The sequence below is a fragment of the Bombyx mandarina genome, chromosome A1, assembly GCF_030267445.1.
Source record: "Bombyx mandarina strain Sakado chromosome A1, ASM3026744v2".
Taxonomy (NCBI): Eukaryota; Metazoa; Arthropoda; class Insecta; order Lepidoptera; family Bombycidae; genus Bombyx; species Bombyx mandarina.
The window spans coordinates 14,541,242-14,562,540 of record NC_143234.1 but is presented as its reverse complement, the minus strand read 5'-3'; the positions used below and the strand labels follow the sequence as shown (position 1 = coordinate 14,562,540).

Below are 21,299 nucleotides of genomic sequence, written 5' to 3'. Positions count from 1 at the left end.
AATAATTTGCTGACACCTGCCCAAACAATAGTGCTTCGTTGTATCTACCACCGGATCGAAATCTCGACCCGCTGAGAAGATCCGACGAGAAATTCTTCCGTACAGATGAATACAGAAACTTAAATGGTTTAATAACTTTTGACCTTATTATGGTCAGTGCCTTATTCGCGACTCGTGGAATTTAGACTAGAGCGAAATTTTAAGCATTATTATAAAAGAGGTCTTGAACGTTCAAAGTTATCCAAGCGAATATTTCCGGAGCATCCGGAACATTCACGAAGCATCTGCTTGTTGTTTAACAAAGAAAATTACAGTAGAATTTGTTAACTTAATATTTATAAAGGAATTGTATCAACGAATCTGATTTCGATTACAATAGAAGGGTTTATGTTTAATATTAAATTCTATATGTTCGCAAAATACGCCCTTTTTTTTGTTTTTTTTTTTAACGCTGTGGAATCCATTTGCGGATACCCGGTCGAGGGGGCCCTACCACTAAGTAAGTGTCAAAGTGTCAAAAAAAAAACAAAAATAATGTATCTATCTGTGATCTGATCACACACCATTCAAATTAATACGAACCTGACATTTATTTTTGATTGTTTGATTATTACCTGTTTATCAAGTTCTCTTTCAAATTCGACTATTGGTTTTCTTCTTTGACACACTCACAAAAAATGTAGAAATAAAATGAACATGCGAAGTGGATGTCCGGTTCTACAACCAGGCGCCTGGCAAGAGTGGAAAAAAGCTGTATAAGCCCGAATAAAGCTGTTTAATATACAGTTTATTCGGGTTTTTTTTCCACATATTATGTTATGACGACATTATTTTGAGAACAGATTATTTCCGTCCTATTGATACCATGAAAAAATCTCAAGTACAAACATAATTATTAAAGTTCATTTAAGTAGGGTTAGCCACACCATGCTTAGTACTTTGTATTAAATAAAAACTTTTTTTTTTATTCGTCACGCGTGTGGCAAAATGACATTTGCTACAGCACTATTGTGTTTATAGAATTCATAGAAAAAAAAAAACTACGTTATTGAAACTCCCTAAACGAGAACAAACACTAAATGTATGCTTCAAACGAGAGAAAGGTGTCCAGAACAGTAATCGCGATCTTATTACAGCACCGCCGCTAAAAAGTTACAGTTAGTCTAAAAAAGGCGCAACAAAAAGTTCTAAATGAACCAACCTCATCCTATGATTCATACTCTTGTTCTTAGTCATTTGCTTCGGTCGGTAATTCGGTTCGTTCGTTTTCTTTAAATATTTTTAATCAATATTTAAACACGATAACGGACGTGCGATATGTTGTAAATAAAGATAGACGGATACACACGATGGATCCTAAGTGCGTTCGTGAAAAATTCGTTGCGCTAAAATGAAGTTTGTGTGGTCGTGTATTGAGAACGAGATAATGCTTCGAAAGCTCAAAAGGAGGTTCAGGTTCGTATTAGTGTATTATACTTATTGGTTGTAATAATAGCCTACCGAGTTTCTCGCCGGATCTTCTCAGTGGGTCGCGTTTCCGATCCGGTGGTAGATTCTGCGAAGCACTGCTCTTGCTAGGGTCAGTGTTAGCAACTCTCCGGTTTGAGCCCCGTGAGCTCACCTACAAACGTTAGGGTGAAGCTGAAATAGCCTCTCAAGGCTATCGGCATAGGTAGGGAAAAAAATTGGTTGTAATATTAAAGTCGACTGTTCTTTTAGATTAGCTAAATATGCGTTATAATAATTGGTGTTGATGGTTTGGGATTGAGTTTGAACTAGAAATACCATTTGTTATTGCTAGATAATGTGAGTATAGTAGAGAGAAAGAGAGAGAGAGAAAATGCACTTTATCGCACACCAAAACACAATTTACATAAAAAAAACAGTCAAAAAGCAGATACTTTTATACAATAGGCGGTCTTATCGCTAAAACCGATCTCTTCCAGACAACCGTTTAATTTAAATAAATTCTGGAAACTATAAAAATATAGCAGGTATATTGCGGGGTAGTATAGACAATACATTATTATAGAAAATATATACATACAAGAAACAGATATATACCGTTTACGTATAATATGAAATATATAACTAATTGATTTATATCTGTATATATGTGTATATAGTATATCTGTATATACCTACCGAACTTTAGTGTTTTTGCATTGTTATCTCAGACCTTGTCAACTTTTCTTTTGCTATTGTGCACGAGGCCGTGTTTGTATTCGGTTTGGCGTGTGTTGTAATTCTGTATACTTTTGTTAAATAATTTCTATTTACGAGGTCACCCTTTGGTGGTTATAGGTTTTATTTTTTTATCGCATAGATGTGTGGACGAGCTTACAGCCCACCTGGTGTTAGTGGCTACCGGCACCTTGAGATATGAGTTTTAAGGTCTCAGGTCAGAGTTATTTTAGAAATATTTAGTGAAGATTCGAATTTGTGGGTTCGATACTTTGGTCATGTGGTTGGTGACCTTGACTATATAGTATCATTGAATTTAGACTTTAAGTCGTCAATTGAGGCAGTCAGCGCAAAAGTGTCCTAAGCTTATCATAGTTAGTATGGAGATAATGAGGTTGGAATTTCCTTTTACTCTGCTTCGTAGGCAAAAACAATACGCGAAAAAACAATGTTTACAAAGCCATCTATTCTCTATGGGTGAGACTAGGGATAGGCTTGTTTTGCATCAAAAATTATTATGTTTTAAATAAATTGCAATATATAAGCGCGAATATGAAAAATTATGGGTTAGGCCACTTTTGCACTGACGGTCTCAATTATGTGTGGCTGTTATTTTTTGTTTCTTTTGCGTCTCCAGCAATTATGACAGAGGAGACCAACGTATCTTGAGTGTGGAATATTGAAGTTAAATATTAAAAGGGTAGTTACTGTTTGGCAAATTATTATAGTTTTTTTTTTCAGTAACAATCCTTACGAGTTTTGATTTACTAGTACATTTGTTTTCATTGGACTATCTGAAGTTTTTCCTCTTTTTAGAGTTGTTGGGTTGTCACAAAGCAATCGAGGTCTAGTATTATAATATCGGCCCGAACTTTCACGTTGCGAAGTCTATTTGTCTGAGTTGCTAAAGGTAAAATGGAACGCGAGATCATCTAACAAAAACCAGACAAACAAACCAGTCTTGCTTCTTAAGGGCAGCAGGATGCAAACCTTCTTATCGTGCCCGCAACAAACTATAGTCCTAATCAAGCGCATGCCCTTTTTTCTCCCTATGCTGATAGCCTTCAGAGGCTATTTCAGGTTCGCCTTGACGTGTAGGTGAGCTCACGGGGCTCAAACCGGGAGTGTTGTTAACACTGGCCCTAGTACGAGCAGTGCTTCGCAGAATCTACCACCGGATCGGAAATGCGACTAACCGAGAAGATCCGACGAGAAACTCAGTGGGCTGTGTCTATAGGTTAATTTGCTCGTTGAGATCTTCGTCGCAAGCGACTGGTTCGACGAGGACGGTGACCGGTCATGCTCTTACAGATCGATCTGATACACTAATGTTTCTGTTAGACGCTTGTAGCTGTAACGCTGGAGTTAGGCATGTTGATTTTAGCAACCGTATTCGTCGAGCTCGTCAAAGAAGTTCGGCATGAAATCGAACTCATAGCATTAGCACGCTGAATTAGTTTCTCGCCGGATCAGCAGGTCGCGAATGCGATTCGGTTGTAGATGCATTCGCAAAGCACATGTACTTGAACTGTTAGGTTTCTTTCGGAGGATATCGGGCAGCTGTTTGCAAACCCCACCACTCTTGGTATAGCCCGAGCACATCCACCTGTTCCGGTGAAGCTGAAAAAGACTTCGAGACTTACTTGTGTACCTAGTTATTCTTCCTTCTTAAAGAAAGGTAGGCAGCGGTTTGGCTCTGCTCCTAGCATTGCTGACATTCTTGAGCGACGGTAACCACTTACCATTAGGTGGGCCGTATGCTCGTCTGCCTGCTCGGGCAATAAAAAAAAAGAAAGCTTTCAAACAAAAGTAATAATAGTGATAAATATATAATTTTTTTTAGCATCATATAGGCCTTCACCACCATTTTAGTTATCATTATAGTATACGCGGAGACAAAATCATTTATTCATTGATCTATATAACCTCGTGGAAACAACATCTCGTATTTAAATTAGCGACATAAAATACATATTTCGTCCAATTTCGCATACATGATTCACAGCCATGATAACGTTACACTACACAGACGACATTATTAAATTGTTTATTTAAATACTTACCATTACAATATAATGAGTCATATTGAAGCCTACAGCGCTAAACTGTACGGTCCGGTTATTGAACATTGAGATAACGTGTACATAAAACAGATTGTTGTAAAAGTATAAAACATTATTTCAGATTGTTTAAAAGCTCCAATAACCATGAACTATATAATAATTTAATGAAATCGAATCATGAAAGTTTTAGGTTGGAGGATCGTGTTCACTATTATACTATGATACAATATGACACAAGCTGGTAGGTAGTTTTCGCGATAATAAACCGCACGGAATTGCGTGTCCGTTAATACAGATTATACGGACTTGCCCATTTTGGTTTAAGGACACTAAACATGGGCTTAATTATAATATTAAAATTATCATTAATTCGACCTAAATTTTAATGATGGTGAGGCGTATTGTAAGTTTTCTTTGTTACGCAGACGCAAAAGCAGACGAGCTTACGACCCACCTGCACAAACCGCATTAGAAGAAAGACATTTCCTAGTGCTTTTTTTTCCTACCTATGCTGATACCTTGAGAGGCTATTTCAGCGTAACCTTAACTAGTAGGTGAGCTCACTGGGCTCAAACTTGACGACGATGCTAACACGAACCCTAGCAAGAGCCGTGCTTCGCAGAATCTTCCACCGGATCGGAAACGCGACCCACTGAGAAAATCCGGTAAGAAACTCAGTGGGCTGTGTCTATGGGTTAATTTACTCGTCGAGCCCTTCGTCGCAAGCGACGGGTTCGACGAGAACGATGATCGGTGCTTGAGGTACCTAAAAGTACCCTTAGTGGATCGGGAGGATTCGAAATGACGTGAATCCTAGTGCTGAAGAAACATCGAGGAGGGAAGTTCATTCCAAAGGCAGATGGTACGTGGAAAAAAATCTCTGGAAACGCACTTTGGAATGAACGCTTTGGAGGTAGCATGAATGAACTGTCCCGATAGCAGGCGGTGCGAATGCATGCGTTTATAACCCGCTGAATTTCTTGCCGAATCTTCTCTGTGGGTCACGATTCCGATCCGGTGGAAGATTCTGCGAAGCACGGCTCTTGCTAGGGCTAGTGCTAGAAAATTCTCTCAGGTTGAGTCCGTGAGCTCACCTACCCGTCCGCGCGTTCTGGAATAGCCTTAGGCTACCAGCGAATAAGTAGGGAAGAAAAAAGCATGCGTACGTACCACCATCAATAACTTTGAAGGGTGGGGCAACGGTTGTGCAAGATACATATGAGTCTCATGAAGATACATATGAGGATCTCATGTCACAGGAATGACAGGTTCTAAATTCAAATTGTTTTTTTTTAAATCAATTATGGCCAAACCGTGTATTGTATCGTTTTTGTGTAAGATTTGTTTTTTTTAATATATTGCTTGCTAGGCCACGACGACTTCAAGATGGCGGCATTTACGTTGTAGGTGTCTATGGGCTCCGGTAACCACTTAACACCAGGTGGACCGTGAGCTCGTCCACCCATCTAAGCATTAAAAAACAAAAACTTTGAGATATAAGTTCTAATGTCTCAAATTATGGTTATTCCTTATCGTCAGAAATTGATTTGTAAATAATTTTTAAATGAAAGTTACCCGTTCAGATTTCCTCGTTCCATTTTTAGTATCTTATCGTTATATTTGACTATCTAATCACTTACCTATCCAACGTTTACAATTTAATATGCACCTATATTTACGTATTTAATATGGTATTAATATTATTTGTTATTACACGAATCTTGATGAATGCGAAGTGGGCATCCAATAATATTGATTGACGCGCCTCTAAGAAATACTAATCTGAATACGAATTTTTACAACAAATCTTACTTCATTGCCCAAAGTATTTTCGTAAATAAATTTTAAATTTAAATCGATTTATTGACATGTTAAATTTAATTCAACCATTTTGCGTGTACATTAAATTATAAAGTAATAGTTTGTGGAGTACGCTGTGAGTTTATACGAGAAACTGTTTATGTTATATGTAGCTTTATACTTGTTGTGCTTGAAATATGTCTATATACGAGTAAGTATTAAGTGATGATTCATCCGACCGATTTCGGCCATGGAGACCACTTTGACTCCTATCCGTCGATTTGGCGCTCGTGTGCTCGAAGATGGCTTATATAGCCTATCTTATTAAGTATGTATTCTAGAAATACTACGTTGTTTTCGATAAGTATTGATCAGATCACCATTTTTATTACGAGTATTAATCGATTCAGACTAGTCAAAAGCTGGATATAAGCCATATCTCGCTTTTGGACGATCACTGTCATCGGTTCGGCATAGCTGGGTGCATCGTTAGGCAACAATTAAAAATGGTATATAAATCACCGTCTATTAAATATTAGACGGTAGTTAGTATTATTGTCAAATCACGACGAATAACGTTAAATACGTCGAATTGCTTAGATGGGTGGACGAGCTCACAGCCCGCCTGGTTTTAAGTGGTAGCTGGAGCCCATAGACATCTACACCGTAAATGCGCCACTCACCTTGAGATATAAGTTCTAAGGACTTAGTATAGTTACAGCGGCTGCCCCGCCCTTCAAAGCGAAACGCATTACTGCTTCACGGCAGAAATAGGCAAGGTGGTGGTACCTACCCTTGCGGACTCACAAGAGGTCCTACCACCAGTAAATTAAGTGTTAATCCATCAATAGATTCGTTCACTTTGTAGTTTATCTTTTTTATTTATTACGAAGATGAATGAGAGACGAGGTCACCTATTTTTTTCTAGCCTCCTTCGAGGTTTAAATGAGTAACAGTCGCGCGTATATTGTATTCTGAGCTCGAAGATGGTATAGGCCCACACTAAACTCTCATACATTCCCGTTCGAGATTGAATTGGGGAAAGTAGCAAGGGCTTCAACACTACAACATCAACCGTTCCAATTGTTCAACATAGCCGTTATAAATATATATATATATAGCCGTTATACCCCTGATCTCAAAGATGATGAAGATATTGAACGAGAGCGGAGAGCGTTGTCGGTTAGAGCAAATATGATAGCTCGCAGGTTTGCACGGTGTTCACTTAAAGTCAAGGTCACCCTCTTTAGGGCCTACTGTACTAACTTTTACACGTGCAGCTTGTGGGCTGGATATACTCAAAGATCGTACAATGCTCTCCGTGTTCAATACAATAACGCGTTTAGGGTGCTGGTGGTGCTGCCCCGCTTTTGTAGCGCATCAGGGATGTTTGCAGACGCGCACATAGATTGTTTTTACGCTACCATGCGTAAGAGGTGTGCATCTCTGGTAAACAGAGTGAGGGCCAGCTCCAACAGTATCCTGAGCATGATCGCAAGCAGGCTGGACTGTATATACATGGGTCGCTGTGGTGCCATCTCCCATGGGATGTTACCACAGTAATTCATTGTGATCTAAATATAACTACTAACATAGGTCAAGTTTTATTAACAATTTATATGAGTCATGGATACTTGAAATAAAAACATTATTATTATTATTATTATTATTATTATTATAAACACATGTTTTAAAACAACTAATCTGGCTAAGGATATATTTAGATTTTTCAAGTGTTTTTCCCTAAACATGCCACTTCTATTAAACATGTACGTAAAATTTTGTTGCCATCATTTGTATGCTCTTAACTCGTCCAGCTGAGTCAGTAATTCTGGGTAAAATACCCAGTGCCTCTATCTTCCGCTAAGTTAAAATTCTACGAATACCATTTGAATATGCCAACAGATTGCTTTTCGTATCAAGACCTTATTGCAAGGGACTAGAGTCGACCGAATATAAGCCGAATATAAGTTCGCGTTTAAATAAAATCTTGTAGACCTTGAGATTGTCTGTGTAATATTTATGATTATTTTCAAATTTTTATGCTATGTATTAATAATTTTTCATAATGTAATATTTGGAAGAAATTATACTTGCAATCCATCGTTTTCAAAGTGTTTCATAAGATTACGATTACAGATAAACATTACAAATAGAATTTAAAATATATTTTTCTATTACCGCTGTATAGATTACTAGCGGCCCGCTCCGGCTCCGCTCGGGTCTTTAACAAAACATTTCAACGATATTTGACGTTGTTTTATTTTTTCAAATAAAAAAAAAACTATTGCGCATAACTATAATAGTTAGACATATGCCGTAGCGATACTTTTTGTAAATAATAATGTGCTCTACAAAGTCGTAGTACATTATTTTATTCTATCATGAATAGTTTTCGCAGGGCACGCGATGTAAAGAATATTTTAGGTAATTTTTTTACACCTTGGGTTACATTATTATAGTTTTAGTAAAGATCCCTAATTTTTTTTTCAAAAAAGATTATATCCTATGTCACTCGGGAATAGTGTAGCTTTCGAACAGTGAAAGAATTTTTCAAATCGGTTCAGTAGTTTCGGAGCCTATTCAATACAAAAAAATAATCAAATCTTTCCTTTTTATAATATTAGTATAGACGAATAAAAGCAAGCTTAATGCAAATGAAAAGTATGTGTAATAAAACAACGTCTGAATGAAAATAAGCACCTGTGTGAATATGTACATTCGATTATGCAAAGTACCGTTTTTACTAACTTCGTGTCGCATTGTTGTTTGTTTGCTAATAACGGTCGTGCTTATAACGACCGTTTCATAGTCTAAATAATTATTTGTGTTCGAAAATTGTTTTATTTATTACGTTGTTCACTTCGTGTGCGTGCGTGACGCTGCTCACTTTGATGGGTGCCCCCTACTGAGTTTCCCGCCGAATTTTCTCAGTGGGTCGCGATTACGATCCGATGGTAGTAGATTCTGCGAAGCACTACTCTTGCTAGTGCTAAAACAAAATACAAATACAAAATACTTTATTTTTAAAAACGAGTCAAAACAATAAAATGATTGGAGTCTCCTTTTAAGCGTGCGAGTCTGTACTAATGTTAGCAAATTCTCTAAGGTTGAGCCCGTGAGCTCACCTACCCGTAGCTGCAATAGCCTCTAAGACTACCAGCGAATAGGTAGAGAAAAAAAATTTATGGGTGTTGGACTCCGAAATAATTCTTTTCTAATTTTGTTCTATCTCTTGTTTCCACGACGTTACTGTCACCATTAGGGTCTTGCTTCACACAGTCCGGAGCTGGCTTCCTAGATTGATCTCTAGGTCTATGTTTAAGCTAGGTGGCTCGCTTAGAAGCAATCTTTATAGCTTTATACCTATTCTTATCATACTAGTGGTCCCGCAGTAGTCGAAATTCGACTATAATTAATTGAAATTGTAAGTTTGAACATTATTATAGTTCTATTACCAAAGACTATTTATTATACTTCTATAATCACAGATTTCGCCAAGACTACACTTTAGACAAATATTAACAAAGACAAACAATATTTAATATATTCTCAATTTGACCATAGACTTTATGCAATAAGAAAAATTTGACAATAAACAAATAGTATGCATGCGTGCGTGTGTCAAATATATGGTAGTGTGTGTAATGTTTTCTTTATTGATTTAATGTACCTTTCATGCATTGTTTTAAAAAAATATTAGTATTGTGCACTCCTTCTCTATATTCTCTATAAGATTGGGATATTTCATACTCCTCCGTCCGCGCAATTTTCGTAAAAAGGGGTACAAAGTTTTTGCTTCACGCATTAATATATAGATTATCCTCTCATATTATACACAGATGCATTTTCGATGCACATGAAGCTCATGCCCGCCTATGATGCTTTTGTATTTGTTTAGTTATTTAAACAACGATCATGTATGATAATTGAACTAGACATTGGGAATTGGTCATTGAAAAGACAACGGACATGAGAAGGACGAAATCGAATATCATTAATTTTTCAATTGAATATATCAAGTTTCCTCCGATATCATTTGAAAAATTAAGCGAACTTTTTCAGAATGTAATCTCGAGGATAATAATAAAAAAAATCCGGGCTGCCTCAACGGCTTGTCGCCAAGTGCTCCGTTCACTCGTCTGACCATCTGATATGAATTTGAAAGATGCCGTGACGTGAAATATAACTTGATAACGACACTACCACTACTATTAATATTAGATACTACTAATGTGAACGAGATGATATCAAAATGATTGGAGGGACAATCTGGTCCAGAAAAGCTACCAATAGAGAAGAATGGAAGCAAGTGGAAGAGGCCCATGTGTCACAGGACACGCTGATCACTGAACCGGGAAACCCGATGTATTAGATTTAAGTTAAAACAATTTGCTACTGTGTGTAAATAGCATTGTTTAGTATCAGCAATAAAGTCTTACAAAAAAAAGCAGTATAAAATATCAAATTAAACCTACTAAATGCAGATAAAGTAAGGTTTATAGTCTCTACAGGAACATTAATTTTAGAAAGGCTTCCGTGTATAAACAGCTGATGTGTTGTCAATTCTTAACAGTTTTTTTGTTGTTGTTTAAAGAATAAACAACTGTAACTCTTGAACGAAACATGCGATTTTCGTTCGACCTGGGCCTGTGAGATTGGTCTAAAGTTCGTCGACCTGTCTGTTTGTGTCAAGGCTGTATCTGTAATGTGAGAAAATTGTCGTTTAACGTAATGACTAGATTTTATTGTGTAGGTTGGCAAGTAACGTGGGCTGATTGACGATTAAAAATAAAGCGAATACTTAAAAATTATATTATAACTACTTTTCCGTCTTAAAATCTCATGTTTATAATTGTTATTTCCTCGTGTCATTTCATTTCCGACGTTGGTACCTACACCTTTCGGGTTTTTGTGGTCACGGATGACTATAAATGTAGTTTTTATTATTTTTACGACTCGCCAAAGCTGAAGAAAAAACTATATATTTATTAAAATTCACCCTTTGCGGCCTAGGGAGTCAATCTGGTTTTTTGCGAAGTGAAATAAGTCAAGTAGTTATTAATAAGGAAGTTCATTCCAGAGTTGGTTAACGAATGTGTTCGTAATTATCAATACAAAATTGTGTAGCATCGTGTACTCAGCTTGGCCAAATCGTTTAGTGTTATTGTTATTACTAGAGAAGATAATGTAAAAAATGCAGATTTAAAAATGATTAAACAGGATGGCCCAAAAAATTGTGATAATAGTTACTCGTAATCTTTGTTGCGTATGTAGTAGCAAAAAATGTATTGATTCATTAAGTATGATGAATATAATTTTTTGAGATACACGACAATAAATGTTATTACAAAAAATGTCTATTCGCTTCAAGAATCACATGTGCAATTTCGTTCGTTAGTTGTGTGGCAGTCGTGGCCGAGCGGTTAAGGCGTCTGACTAGAAATCAGATTCCCTCTGGGAGCGTAGGTTCGAATCCTACCGACTGCGAACTTTTTTGTATATTTTAAAAATATATATATAGTTGCTAGTATAAAGGTAATAAATAGTCCGGCTGTCACCGTAAATAATAAACCATGATTTTTTGGACTGTGTTGGATTTTATTAGCGTAGCGTTTGCATACTCTTTGACATTCAGATGGTTACTCGTTTGCGAATAATGGTACGTGTTTCGACTTTGGTGATCATATCATATATATCATAAGGCAAACGAGTTCATATTGAAATATAATAGTAGCTGTATGATACAATGAATGTACTTTTGTTGCAGTTTAAGACGCGGTCCAGGACCGAACGTACAAGATGATAACGGTTACACACCGCTACATCACGCCTGTCTCAATGGTCACAAGTAAGTTTTTGTAGCGGTTCGTATAAACTTCTATGAAAATTGTAGTTATTTTTATTGCTTAGATGGGTCGACAAGCTCGCAGCCCACCTGGTGCTAAGTGGTTACTGGAGCCCAAAGACATCTATAGCGTACATGCCCCACTCACCTTGAGATATAAGTTCTAAGGTCTCAAGTATAGTTACAACGGCTGCCCCACCCTTCAAACCGAAACGCATTACTGCTTCACGGCGGAAATAGGCGGGGTGGTGGTACCTACCCGTGCGGACTCCCAAGAGGTCCTACCACCAGTAAAAAATTAAAGTTTAATTTAAACATGTAATATTTCATTCTTTTTTGCGTCAATTTGTTTTTTTTTAAATGGAGCCTTTATTTCTTGTTTATTATCGTGTTGTATTGGTAAGCTGGAACGGGTCTCGACGTTTATAACGTCTTGCCCACTGTCATGAAGACTTCATTTTGTTTTGTATTGGTTTGAAGGTCAAACGAGATTATGTATTAAGTGGATACTGGAACTCATAGCAATCTCAAAGTGATTATTGCCACCCATCGTCACTTCATCAGTGTGTCCTTAGTGTAACGGTTTTTTTTATAGTTCAAATCGGAACTTATGACAGTCTCGCCGAAGATGTAGGCAGAATGGTAGCGTCTACGAAAATCCTGCTGCCGGTAAATCTATTGGTCGCTTTTATGGCAGCGAAGACAAGAGATAGAGCGGTGCTATAATAATATACGCCAATATCTCAGCTTTGTCGACACAAATAGAGTATTTTGTATTGTATATGTTTAAAAAAAATGTTTTGTCCACAGGGATATCGTTCGCGTGTTATTGTCGTTGGACGCTTCGCCTTGCATAACGGACAAAAAGGGCGCCACACCTCTCCATCTGGCCGCTTTCAGGGGTGACTCCGAAATCGTCAGAATGCTGCTTGCTCACTCGAATCCACGCGTCAATATAGACCAACAGGTTCGTAAATGAATATGCATCCTTTATTTACCGAAGTAGCAAATGAGGTTAGATGATTCTGGAGTAAGTACCACAATAATATGGTATGTCGAGATGTTTGTTATGTCTGAAGAAGGTACTAGGATCAGTTCAGAAATTTTCTCTTTCTCCACGTTATCTCGCTAGGTGGGGTCGGCACAGCAATTTTTCTCTTCCATTCTCTTCTATCAGCCGTCATCTTAACTCTCTCTCTCTCTCTCTCTCTCTCTCTCTCTCTCACACACACACACACACACACACACACACACACACACACACACACACACACACACACACACACACACACACACACACACACACACACACACACACACACACACACACACACACACACACACTCCATCCATGTGTTCTTCGGTCGATCTCTTCCCTCTCTAGCTTGCATTACCATTTCCATATATCTCCTAGTCACATGCATCTTCTCTCTACGCATCACATGTCCATACCACGCTAACCGTCCGCTCTGTAATTTGTTGCCTACCGGGGCTACTTTCACACTTCTTCTGATATACTGATATACATCTATCAGATGTAGGATTCCTCTGATATAGGATCAGTTCAGAAATATGTTTTCTTTTAACGTTCGGAAAAATAAGGATGTGGATAGGCTTTTTGGTGAGCCAAATATTCTGGGGGAGTTGAAGGCGCAGAGGATCGGATGGCTGGGGCATGTAGTACGTATGAACCAGGATTGGACTGTGAAACGGGTGTACGCGGGTGTACCTTAGGGACGCAGCCCTGTAGGGAGGCCCAAGTACCGCTGGTTTGATGCGCAACGCCAGGATGAATAACGACGCTTATTGTCGGAGGCCAAGACTCACTTAGGGATCATAGCGCCAGCGCAGTAGTAGTAAATGTTTGTTAGGGGATGTGGGCACTTGATTCCCGACTCCTCGATCAGGGGATCTTACATGATCACAGTCTTGCTGTTTACCAGACGAAGCCGGTCCTTTATCTCGGTCCTGAATTACCGTACCATCTTCCGTATTTTCTATCCTGATTGGCGATTTGTGACCCCGCACTTAAAATGATCTTTAACGCGATGAGACCGCACGTCTGTGCTGTGACATACATGTATAAACATTTTTAACCTCATCAAACTTGTCGGCTAGTTGCCTTAATACTGATAGTAATTTTCTCTAGAGCCCTAACCACTGGTGCCTTGTGACGTAGATACCGCCACCAGCGTTAATCTAATTTTTATAAAAAATAATCTCTTTTTTAAATATTGTACTTATGTAAATATTGAAAACAATGTAATAGACATGTGACCACGAGACGGCCCTATTGATCGCCGCTCACTTCGGCTACGTGGACGTTGTGGCCCAGCTCATGGCGAAGGGCGCTGACGTCACAGTCAAGAATATCAGTAACGAGAACGCCTTGGATCTTGCTGCTCAATATGGCAGGTTAGAAAATAGCGTTAAGATCTTTAGGTACCTACTCTTTGTAGGCCATTGGCTGTTTAAGGTATCTTGTCGAATGTTCAACGGATCGACTGACCAATGTTTTTCCTCTAAAGCCACAACAGTACGTAAGTAAGAACTATAATAAGTGCAAAGAACTATTTTTCCTTCTAAATCTAAACCATTTTCGTGGTATGAATCATTGTCTTAAATATGCTTGCTCGATGATTATAGAAGTTTACATGCGTCTTTTAGTTCGTCATGTAAAATTTAATGTTTTGTTGTTGCCAATCAAATATCTAGTTTAAGGCCGGTATCATATACGATATTATATTATAATGGTGGATTACTTGATTAGGTGGGCTGTATGCTCGTCTGCTTATATAGGAAAAAATATATATAAAAAAGTGATCGTGATAGACAAAATGACGAATTAGGTCTTCCAACAAATGATATATACGATACAATTATTTTTACAATTGAAGAAACAAAAATAACCAATCAAACAAAACATAAATATGTACAAAAAACGGTAGCACAGGTTTTGATTGATTTGCCGAGGTCATTGCGTGGTTTTGTTTGTCTGTTCGTTCCTATTTTATGTGTTCGCTGAACTTTATGCAGTTACTGCTATTTTTTATTTATTGCTTAGATGGGTGGACGAGCTCACAGTCCACCTGGTGTTAAGTGGTCACTGGAGCCCATCTACAACGTAAATGAGCCATCCACCTTGAGATATAAGTTCTAAGGTCTCAAGTATAGTTACAGCGGCTACCTCACCCTTCAAACCGAAACGCTGTTTCACGGTAGAAATAGGCGGGTTGGTGGTACCTACTCAAGACGTCCAAGACCACCATCCAGTCAGTGGCACTACCCATAGAGTCTTTCTCTTTTTTTTTTCTAAGAGGAATAGATGCGAAATAATAATTCGTCGTATCATCGCGGCAGGTTGGAGACAGTGAAACACCTGCTTCGGGTTAGGCCTCAACTGGTAGATCAGTATCGGCACAGTCGGAGGGCGCAAGTGTTCTCTTCGACGCCACTGCACCGCGCCAGCAAGCACGGACGGAAGTAAGTCACTAATATTATAAAGATGAAGAGTTTGTTTGTTTGAACGCGCCAATATCAGGAACTACTGGTCTGATTTGAAAAATTATTTCAATATTAGATAGCCCATTTATCGAGAAAGGCTATAGGCTATAAAAAATAAAAGCGGAGCACCAATAAAGAATGTTCCAAAATCGGGGTTATTTTTACCTTTTGGGAGCTTCCGCTGCGTGCGCTGCAGAAACGGTTAAAGTTTCGCTAAAATAATGTATGACACAATTGTTCCCCTTTAAAAGATCTAAAAAAAAGTCTGCGACAGCATATGTCTATATGTTAAAGTTGGCTCACTATAACGTTTTTTATGCTAACCAAATTTGTGCTAAAATAAAGCATTATTTGTGAACTATTCCACGCGGACGAAGTCGCGGGCAAAAGCTAGTATCTATATATTAATACGTGACGCAAAAACTTTGAACCCCTTTTTACGAAAATTGCGCGTACGGAAGAGTATGGCGTTTCCCACACTTATAGAGAATATAGAGAAGGAGTGCAGAATGTTAATATTTTATTTTTATTTTTTATAAGAAAATACATTAAATCAATAAAAAAAAATATCACACACACTACCATGTATTTGACACACACACGCATGCATACTATTTGTTTATTGTCAAACTTTTCTTATTGCTTATAGTTTGTGGTCAAATTGAAAATAGATGAAACATTTTTTGTCTTTATTAATATTTTTCTAAAGTGTAGTCTTGGCGAAACCCGTGATTATAGAAGTATTTAATTCTTTGACAACAGAATCATAATAGTGTGCCTACTACCGGGGACCACTAGTATATATTAATACGTGAAGCAGAAACTTTGTACCCATTTTTACGAAAATTGCGCCGTCGGAGGTTAATGAAATTCCCCATACTTATAGAGAATATAGGGAACGAGTGCAGAATGTTAATATATATTTTAAATTATGCAAAAAAAATACATTATATCATTTTTAAAAAAAAATACACACACGCATGCATACTATTTGTTTATTGTCAAACTTTTCTTATTGCTTATAGTCTGTGTTCAAATCAAAAATAGATTAAATATTGTTTGTATTTATTAATATTTGTCTAAAGTGTAATCTTGGCGAAATCTGTGATTATAGAATCATGCGTTATAGATGCATGCATCATGATCATCAATCAAGAAGTAATCGTGCTCTACGATTAGTAGGCTGTTCTGTGTGCTAAGTGGTATGGAGTTGAAACTTTTGCATACGTTTGCCGCTAGGGGTGCTGTTCCAACTCCATACAAATTTGAGTTAACTTTTACACGATCGAGAAGTAAAAAAACTCGCACTAAGCACACAAATCTTACTATTTATTCGTTATGAATGTATGCTAATATAAAATCTCGTACACGCTCGGCAATCACATCATATTCATATTCGTTTGTTCGTTATAACGCATCGATAGATTTCCGTGCCTATGAATTTACGTAACGAAGAGCCACGAATTTGTATTGTATCTAGATTTGGATGCGGTACCTAGGCGGCACTGAAAATTTCGGGAATTAACGAAGTGACACAACATTACTATTTAAAAATGTATTTATTGCTTTTCGAAGTATTCTCCGCGAAATTTGACACATTTTTCCATACGATGGAACCAATCATTGAAGCAACCATTCCATTCGGAAGTTGGGGTCTCCAAAATGGCCGTTTTGTAGGCGTCCACAGCTTCTTCAGGTGATGAAAATCTCTGTCCACGCAATTTATTCTTTATTTTAGGGAAAGTATAGAAATCATTAGGGCTTAGGTCGGGGCTGTACGGCGGATGGTCTAATAATTCTATGTTTTCTTGCTCTAAAAACTCTTTTGTTCTGTGCGCGGTGTGAGAACTCGCATTGGCGTGATGGAGGATGATGCGGCGGTTGCAGTTCTCTTTACGGAGTTCAGAAACGACCTGTGGTAAACAAATGCTAGCATACCATTCTGCATTAACCGTTCTTTGTCCTTCAAGAGGAATAGTCGTAACGTGGCCGGTTTTGGAGACAAACGTGGCCACCATTTTTTTTTGCAACACTCCGTGAACGAACAATTCTTGTTGGCTTTAACTCATTTTCGAACACCCAAACTCGTGACTGGTTTTTTGTTTCGGGTTCGTACGCGTATATCCAGGATTCGTCACTTGATACAATGTTGTATACAGCATTTGAGGGTCCTGCGTGGAATCTTTCGAGAGTTTTGACGCACCAAGTAACGCGAGCCGCTTTTTGCTCTTCACAGAGCGAATGCGGTATCCATCGGGAAAACAACTTTTTTCTTGGGTGACTGCAGTTTTTGGACGACCTTGACGGGGATCATCACTGAGCTTGACACGTCCACGTTGAAACTCAGCAAACCAGCGATAAATTGTGGTTTTGGATGGGGCTTCATCGCCAAATGCAGAAATCATCCGGTCAACACACTGTTTTTGTGTCAAACCACTTCGAAAGTCATAATAAATCATCGCTCTTGAATTTTCTCGAGTCAATTCCATTTTCTCAACGACTAAACAAGTTTGACAAAACCTCGTGACAAGACAGAGAATCTTTTTTTAAATAAATAAATGGTATTCGATTTTTAAAACCAAGGAGTTTTCAATTAAAAAGATTTTAATATGACAGGAACAGTGGAAATATTCCATTCCCGATACTTTTAGTGCAGCCCTCGTATTTTTGTACGGTTTGTTACGTTAAACGGGCGTCCCTGGTTTAGGATTAAGAATTACAAGTACGCCAGAAGATCGTCGGACTCTTTATTAAAGGGGCGAAATAGGACGGCGGATTAAATTAAAATTGAAATAGACTTTTAAAAAATTGGTACCTGCCTGCGGTATTCGAACACCGACACAGTAGCATCGCTCGATACGACATTACACCGGGAGTTGTATCCTTTAGGCCACGATCAACTAGGAGATAAATCTTACTCACTGTATTGACAGATTTATCTGCACGAAATAGGAGAGCTAGGTTCCGTATTCATCTGAATAGTTTCATGTTATTCGACATAATGGTTCACTCAACACAAGATTTAAAAAAAGTACTTAGCTATCGAGTCATGTACGGCGCATGTATGAAAATAACAAAACAACCGCATCATTTTCAGATTAAAAAATCATAGTTTTCGAATTCGCTGTAAAGAAATCAAACGATCATCCCATGATATAGGTATAGCACGAATTACGGGAAAATCATTAATAGAATACCACATCCAGCGCACTAACAAATAAATGTACTTCCATGTTCAACACGCGTCGTCGTGTCAATTATTATCCGCGTACATTGTCGAAGGCTTAAATATTATGTAGCGTGCTTTGCGTGATGCTCGCTCTGTGTTGGTTGACTTGTGTCTTTGTCACGAACAAGAGAGGTTTTAACAGTTATCTAATATATAAAATTCTCGTGTCACAGTTTTCGTTGCCATACTCCTCCGAAACGGCTTGACCGATTTTGATGAAATTTTTTGTGCTTATCCGGTATCTATGAGAATCGGCCAACATCTATTTTTCATCCCCCTAAATGTTAGGGGTAGTCCACCCCTAAATTTTATTTTTTATTTTTTAGACAAATTTTTTTATTTCTATTTTTTTATGATACAACATACAAAAATACATACAATCCTCAATTTTCACCCTTATACGATCAACCCTTATTTTTTATTTGCTAATTAAAAACTAAATTTTTTTGCAAGAATTTTGTTTTTATTTTGTCATGACTTAGAATAAAAAAAATCATATTACTCTGAAATTTTCACCCCTGTACGATCAACCCCTATTTTTTATTTGTTAATTATAAATTTTAAATTTTTTGGCAAGATTTTATTTTTTATTTTGTCATGACTTAAAATAAAAAATATATATATTACTCTCAATTTTCACTCTTATACGATCAACCCCTATTTTTCCATCCCGATTTTTATTTTTTTTATTCTATGCACAGATCCGCAATAAGGTTGCAAGATGGCAATCAAATATTATGATTGTAGTACGATAAATTCTTATTCAGAGTTTATAATTTCAAGTTCCTTTAATTATGATTTTTTTTAAATTCAATCGATCAGTTATCCCCGCCAGGTGTCGCCTCTCATCCAGCAAACATCACGTAGTAGGGATGAGGACGAAGCCGGTCTCCTGTCTTACTCACTATACATTTTTCAGCCATGTTTCTTTGGTTTTATTTGTGTATCAATCGTAGCTTGCCAGCCATGTTTTTTTGGTTTTATTTGTGTATCAATAGTATGTTCAGTAGGTCTGAGAATCGGCTACTTTCTATATTTCATACCCCTAAGTGATAAGGGCTGTCCACCCCAAACATTTTTTATTTTTTTTCTTGGTTATAATGAGGTATAGTCCCCGGCACGTAACTTGGTAAGAGTCGCTAGATGCGCAGAAGTCGTTTTTTAGGTCTCTTTGGTTGTCAAGCGGGACGCGGGGAAAGACGTAGCACCGTTCCGAGCGCACGATTGGTAAGTCAGTCGACCCTCCCCTCCCGCACCGCGTCCACGTTCCGTTCGCTCCCGGTTACACATGCGCCTACTAAAGTTGTAGGAACCCTTTGTTTATATTGAGTTTTTGTTACGAGTTGTTATTACTGTTTTAAATTTAGTTTTTGTTACGAGTGTTATTGTTTTAAATTTGCTTGCAATGGCAGGACCAAATACCAATGACCATAATTATAGTCGATTCAGTCACTGAGCGTTTTATTATTTACGCCAGTGACGACAGCGACTCTTCGTTATGTCGACGATGAGGAGCCAACTCCTTCCACCAGCTCAGGTGCTACCATAAATTTAATCCAAGGGGTGTAGCACTATTAGAAAATGATAGTGACGACGGCGACACATAATTTTTAATATTAAGTATATTTTTTTAAATAAATTTTTTAACTTTTAATTGTATTTTATTTATAACACCTAATACACGAAGTTCACGAATTCCTCTCTTTTCTTTAACTTTCTTCTAAACACACAGACTTAAAAATAAATTATGGCAAATAAAAAATTTTATAAAATAAAATTAACATATATGCGGGTAATAAAAGTGACCATTTTTTTGTTGCAATGTACACTATGCGCGACATTACCCCCACTACACCAAAACCTTGCCAACTTACGTGCCGCTTACTATATTATGTGGTTGAATGAGGTTTGTGAGAATTTTATATATTAGACTAGAATTTCCCTAGAAATCTTATTTAAGGCAACACAACGTTTGCCGGGTCAGCTAGTAATAATATACATATCTATGAATAAATGAAACCCTAATAAGCTAGTTATAAGCATGAAGGTATCCGGAGTAAAGCTGGAGTAATTAGACTTTTTTTAATGATGTGTTTCTTCGAAAGCTGTATTAGTGAAAGAAGAATTTTGAAATAAGTTTCCCTATTCCTAAATTCTCTATCAATCATTTTTTTTGGGATTTTCCTACCAAAGCTCAAAGCCTTCAGAGGCTAATCTAACAAGTAGGTGAGCTCACGGCGCCCAAACCTGACGACGTTGCTAAGACTAACCCTAGCAATAACAGTGCTTCGCGGGATCTACCACCGTATCGGAAACGCGACCCACTGAGAAGATCCGGCTAGAAACTCAGTGGGCCATGTCTGTGGGAATATCAAACAAAAATCATCTCAGCCTATAGCTGGCCAATAGTGAAAATAGACCTCAAATCGATCTCCAGTGCGGTCGGTCCGTTGTTACCTGTATCCAACGTGACCCAGCGATTTGGACTAGGTCGTCGGTCCATCTGGCAGGTAGCTGTCCCACATCATTTCAAACAATTCGCCACAGCACAACATGAGGACAAATGATATTAAAAATCGTAATATTGGTATTGATACTCTATATTGCTATTGATATTGTGAAGGATGACGTATTATGTATGCAGTTACATTTCAAATCCTTCGTTTGATTG

General features: G+C 37.7%; 1 protein-coding gene and 1 non-coding gene across 3 annotated transcripts in view; both read left to right on the top strand.

Moving 5' to 3' along the window:
- The window catches only part of LOC114253403 (uncharacterized), a 171,324-nt gene that overhangs the window by 7,988 nt on the left and 142,037 nt on the right, over window positions 1–21,299 (top strand). For both annotated transcript variants that reach the window (XM_028188283.2, XM_028188275.2), the window contains exons 2-5: window positions 11,818–11,898; window positions 12,706–12,862; window positions 14,165–14,310; window positions 15,256–15,378. In XM_028188283.2, coding sequence (XP_028044084.2) covers window positions 11,818–11,898; window positions 12,706–12,862; window positions 14,165–14,310; window positions 15,256–15,378 — 507 coding nt within the window. The remainder of the gene's footprint in view (window positions 1–11,817; window positions 11,899–12,705; window positions 12,863–14,164; window positions 14,311–15,255; window positions 15,379–21,299) is intronic.
- Window positions 11,456–11,537, top strand: TRNAS-AGA (transfer RNA serine (anticodon AGA)). Its single transcript has one exon. It is a non-coding gene; the product is annotated as a tRNA-Ser (tRNA).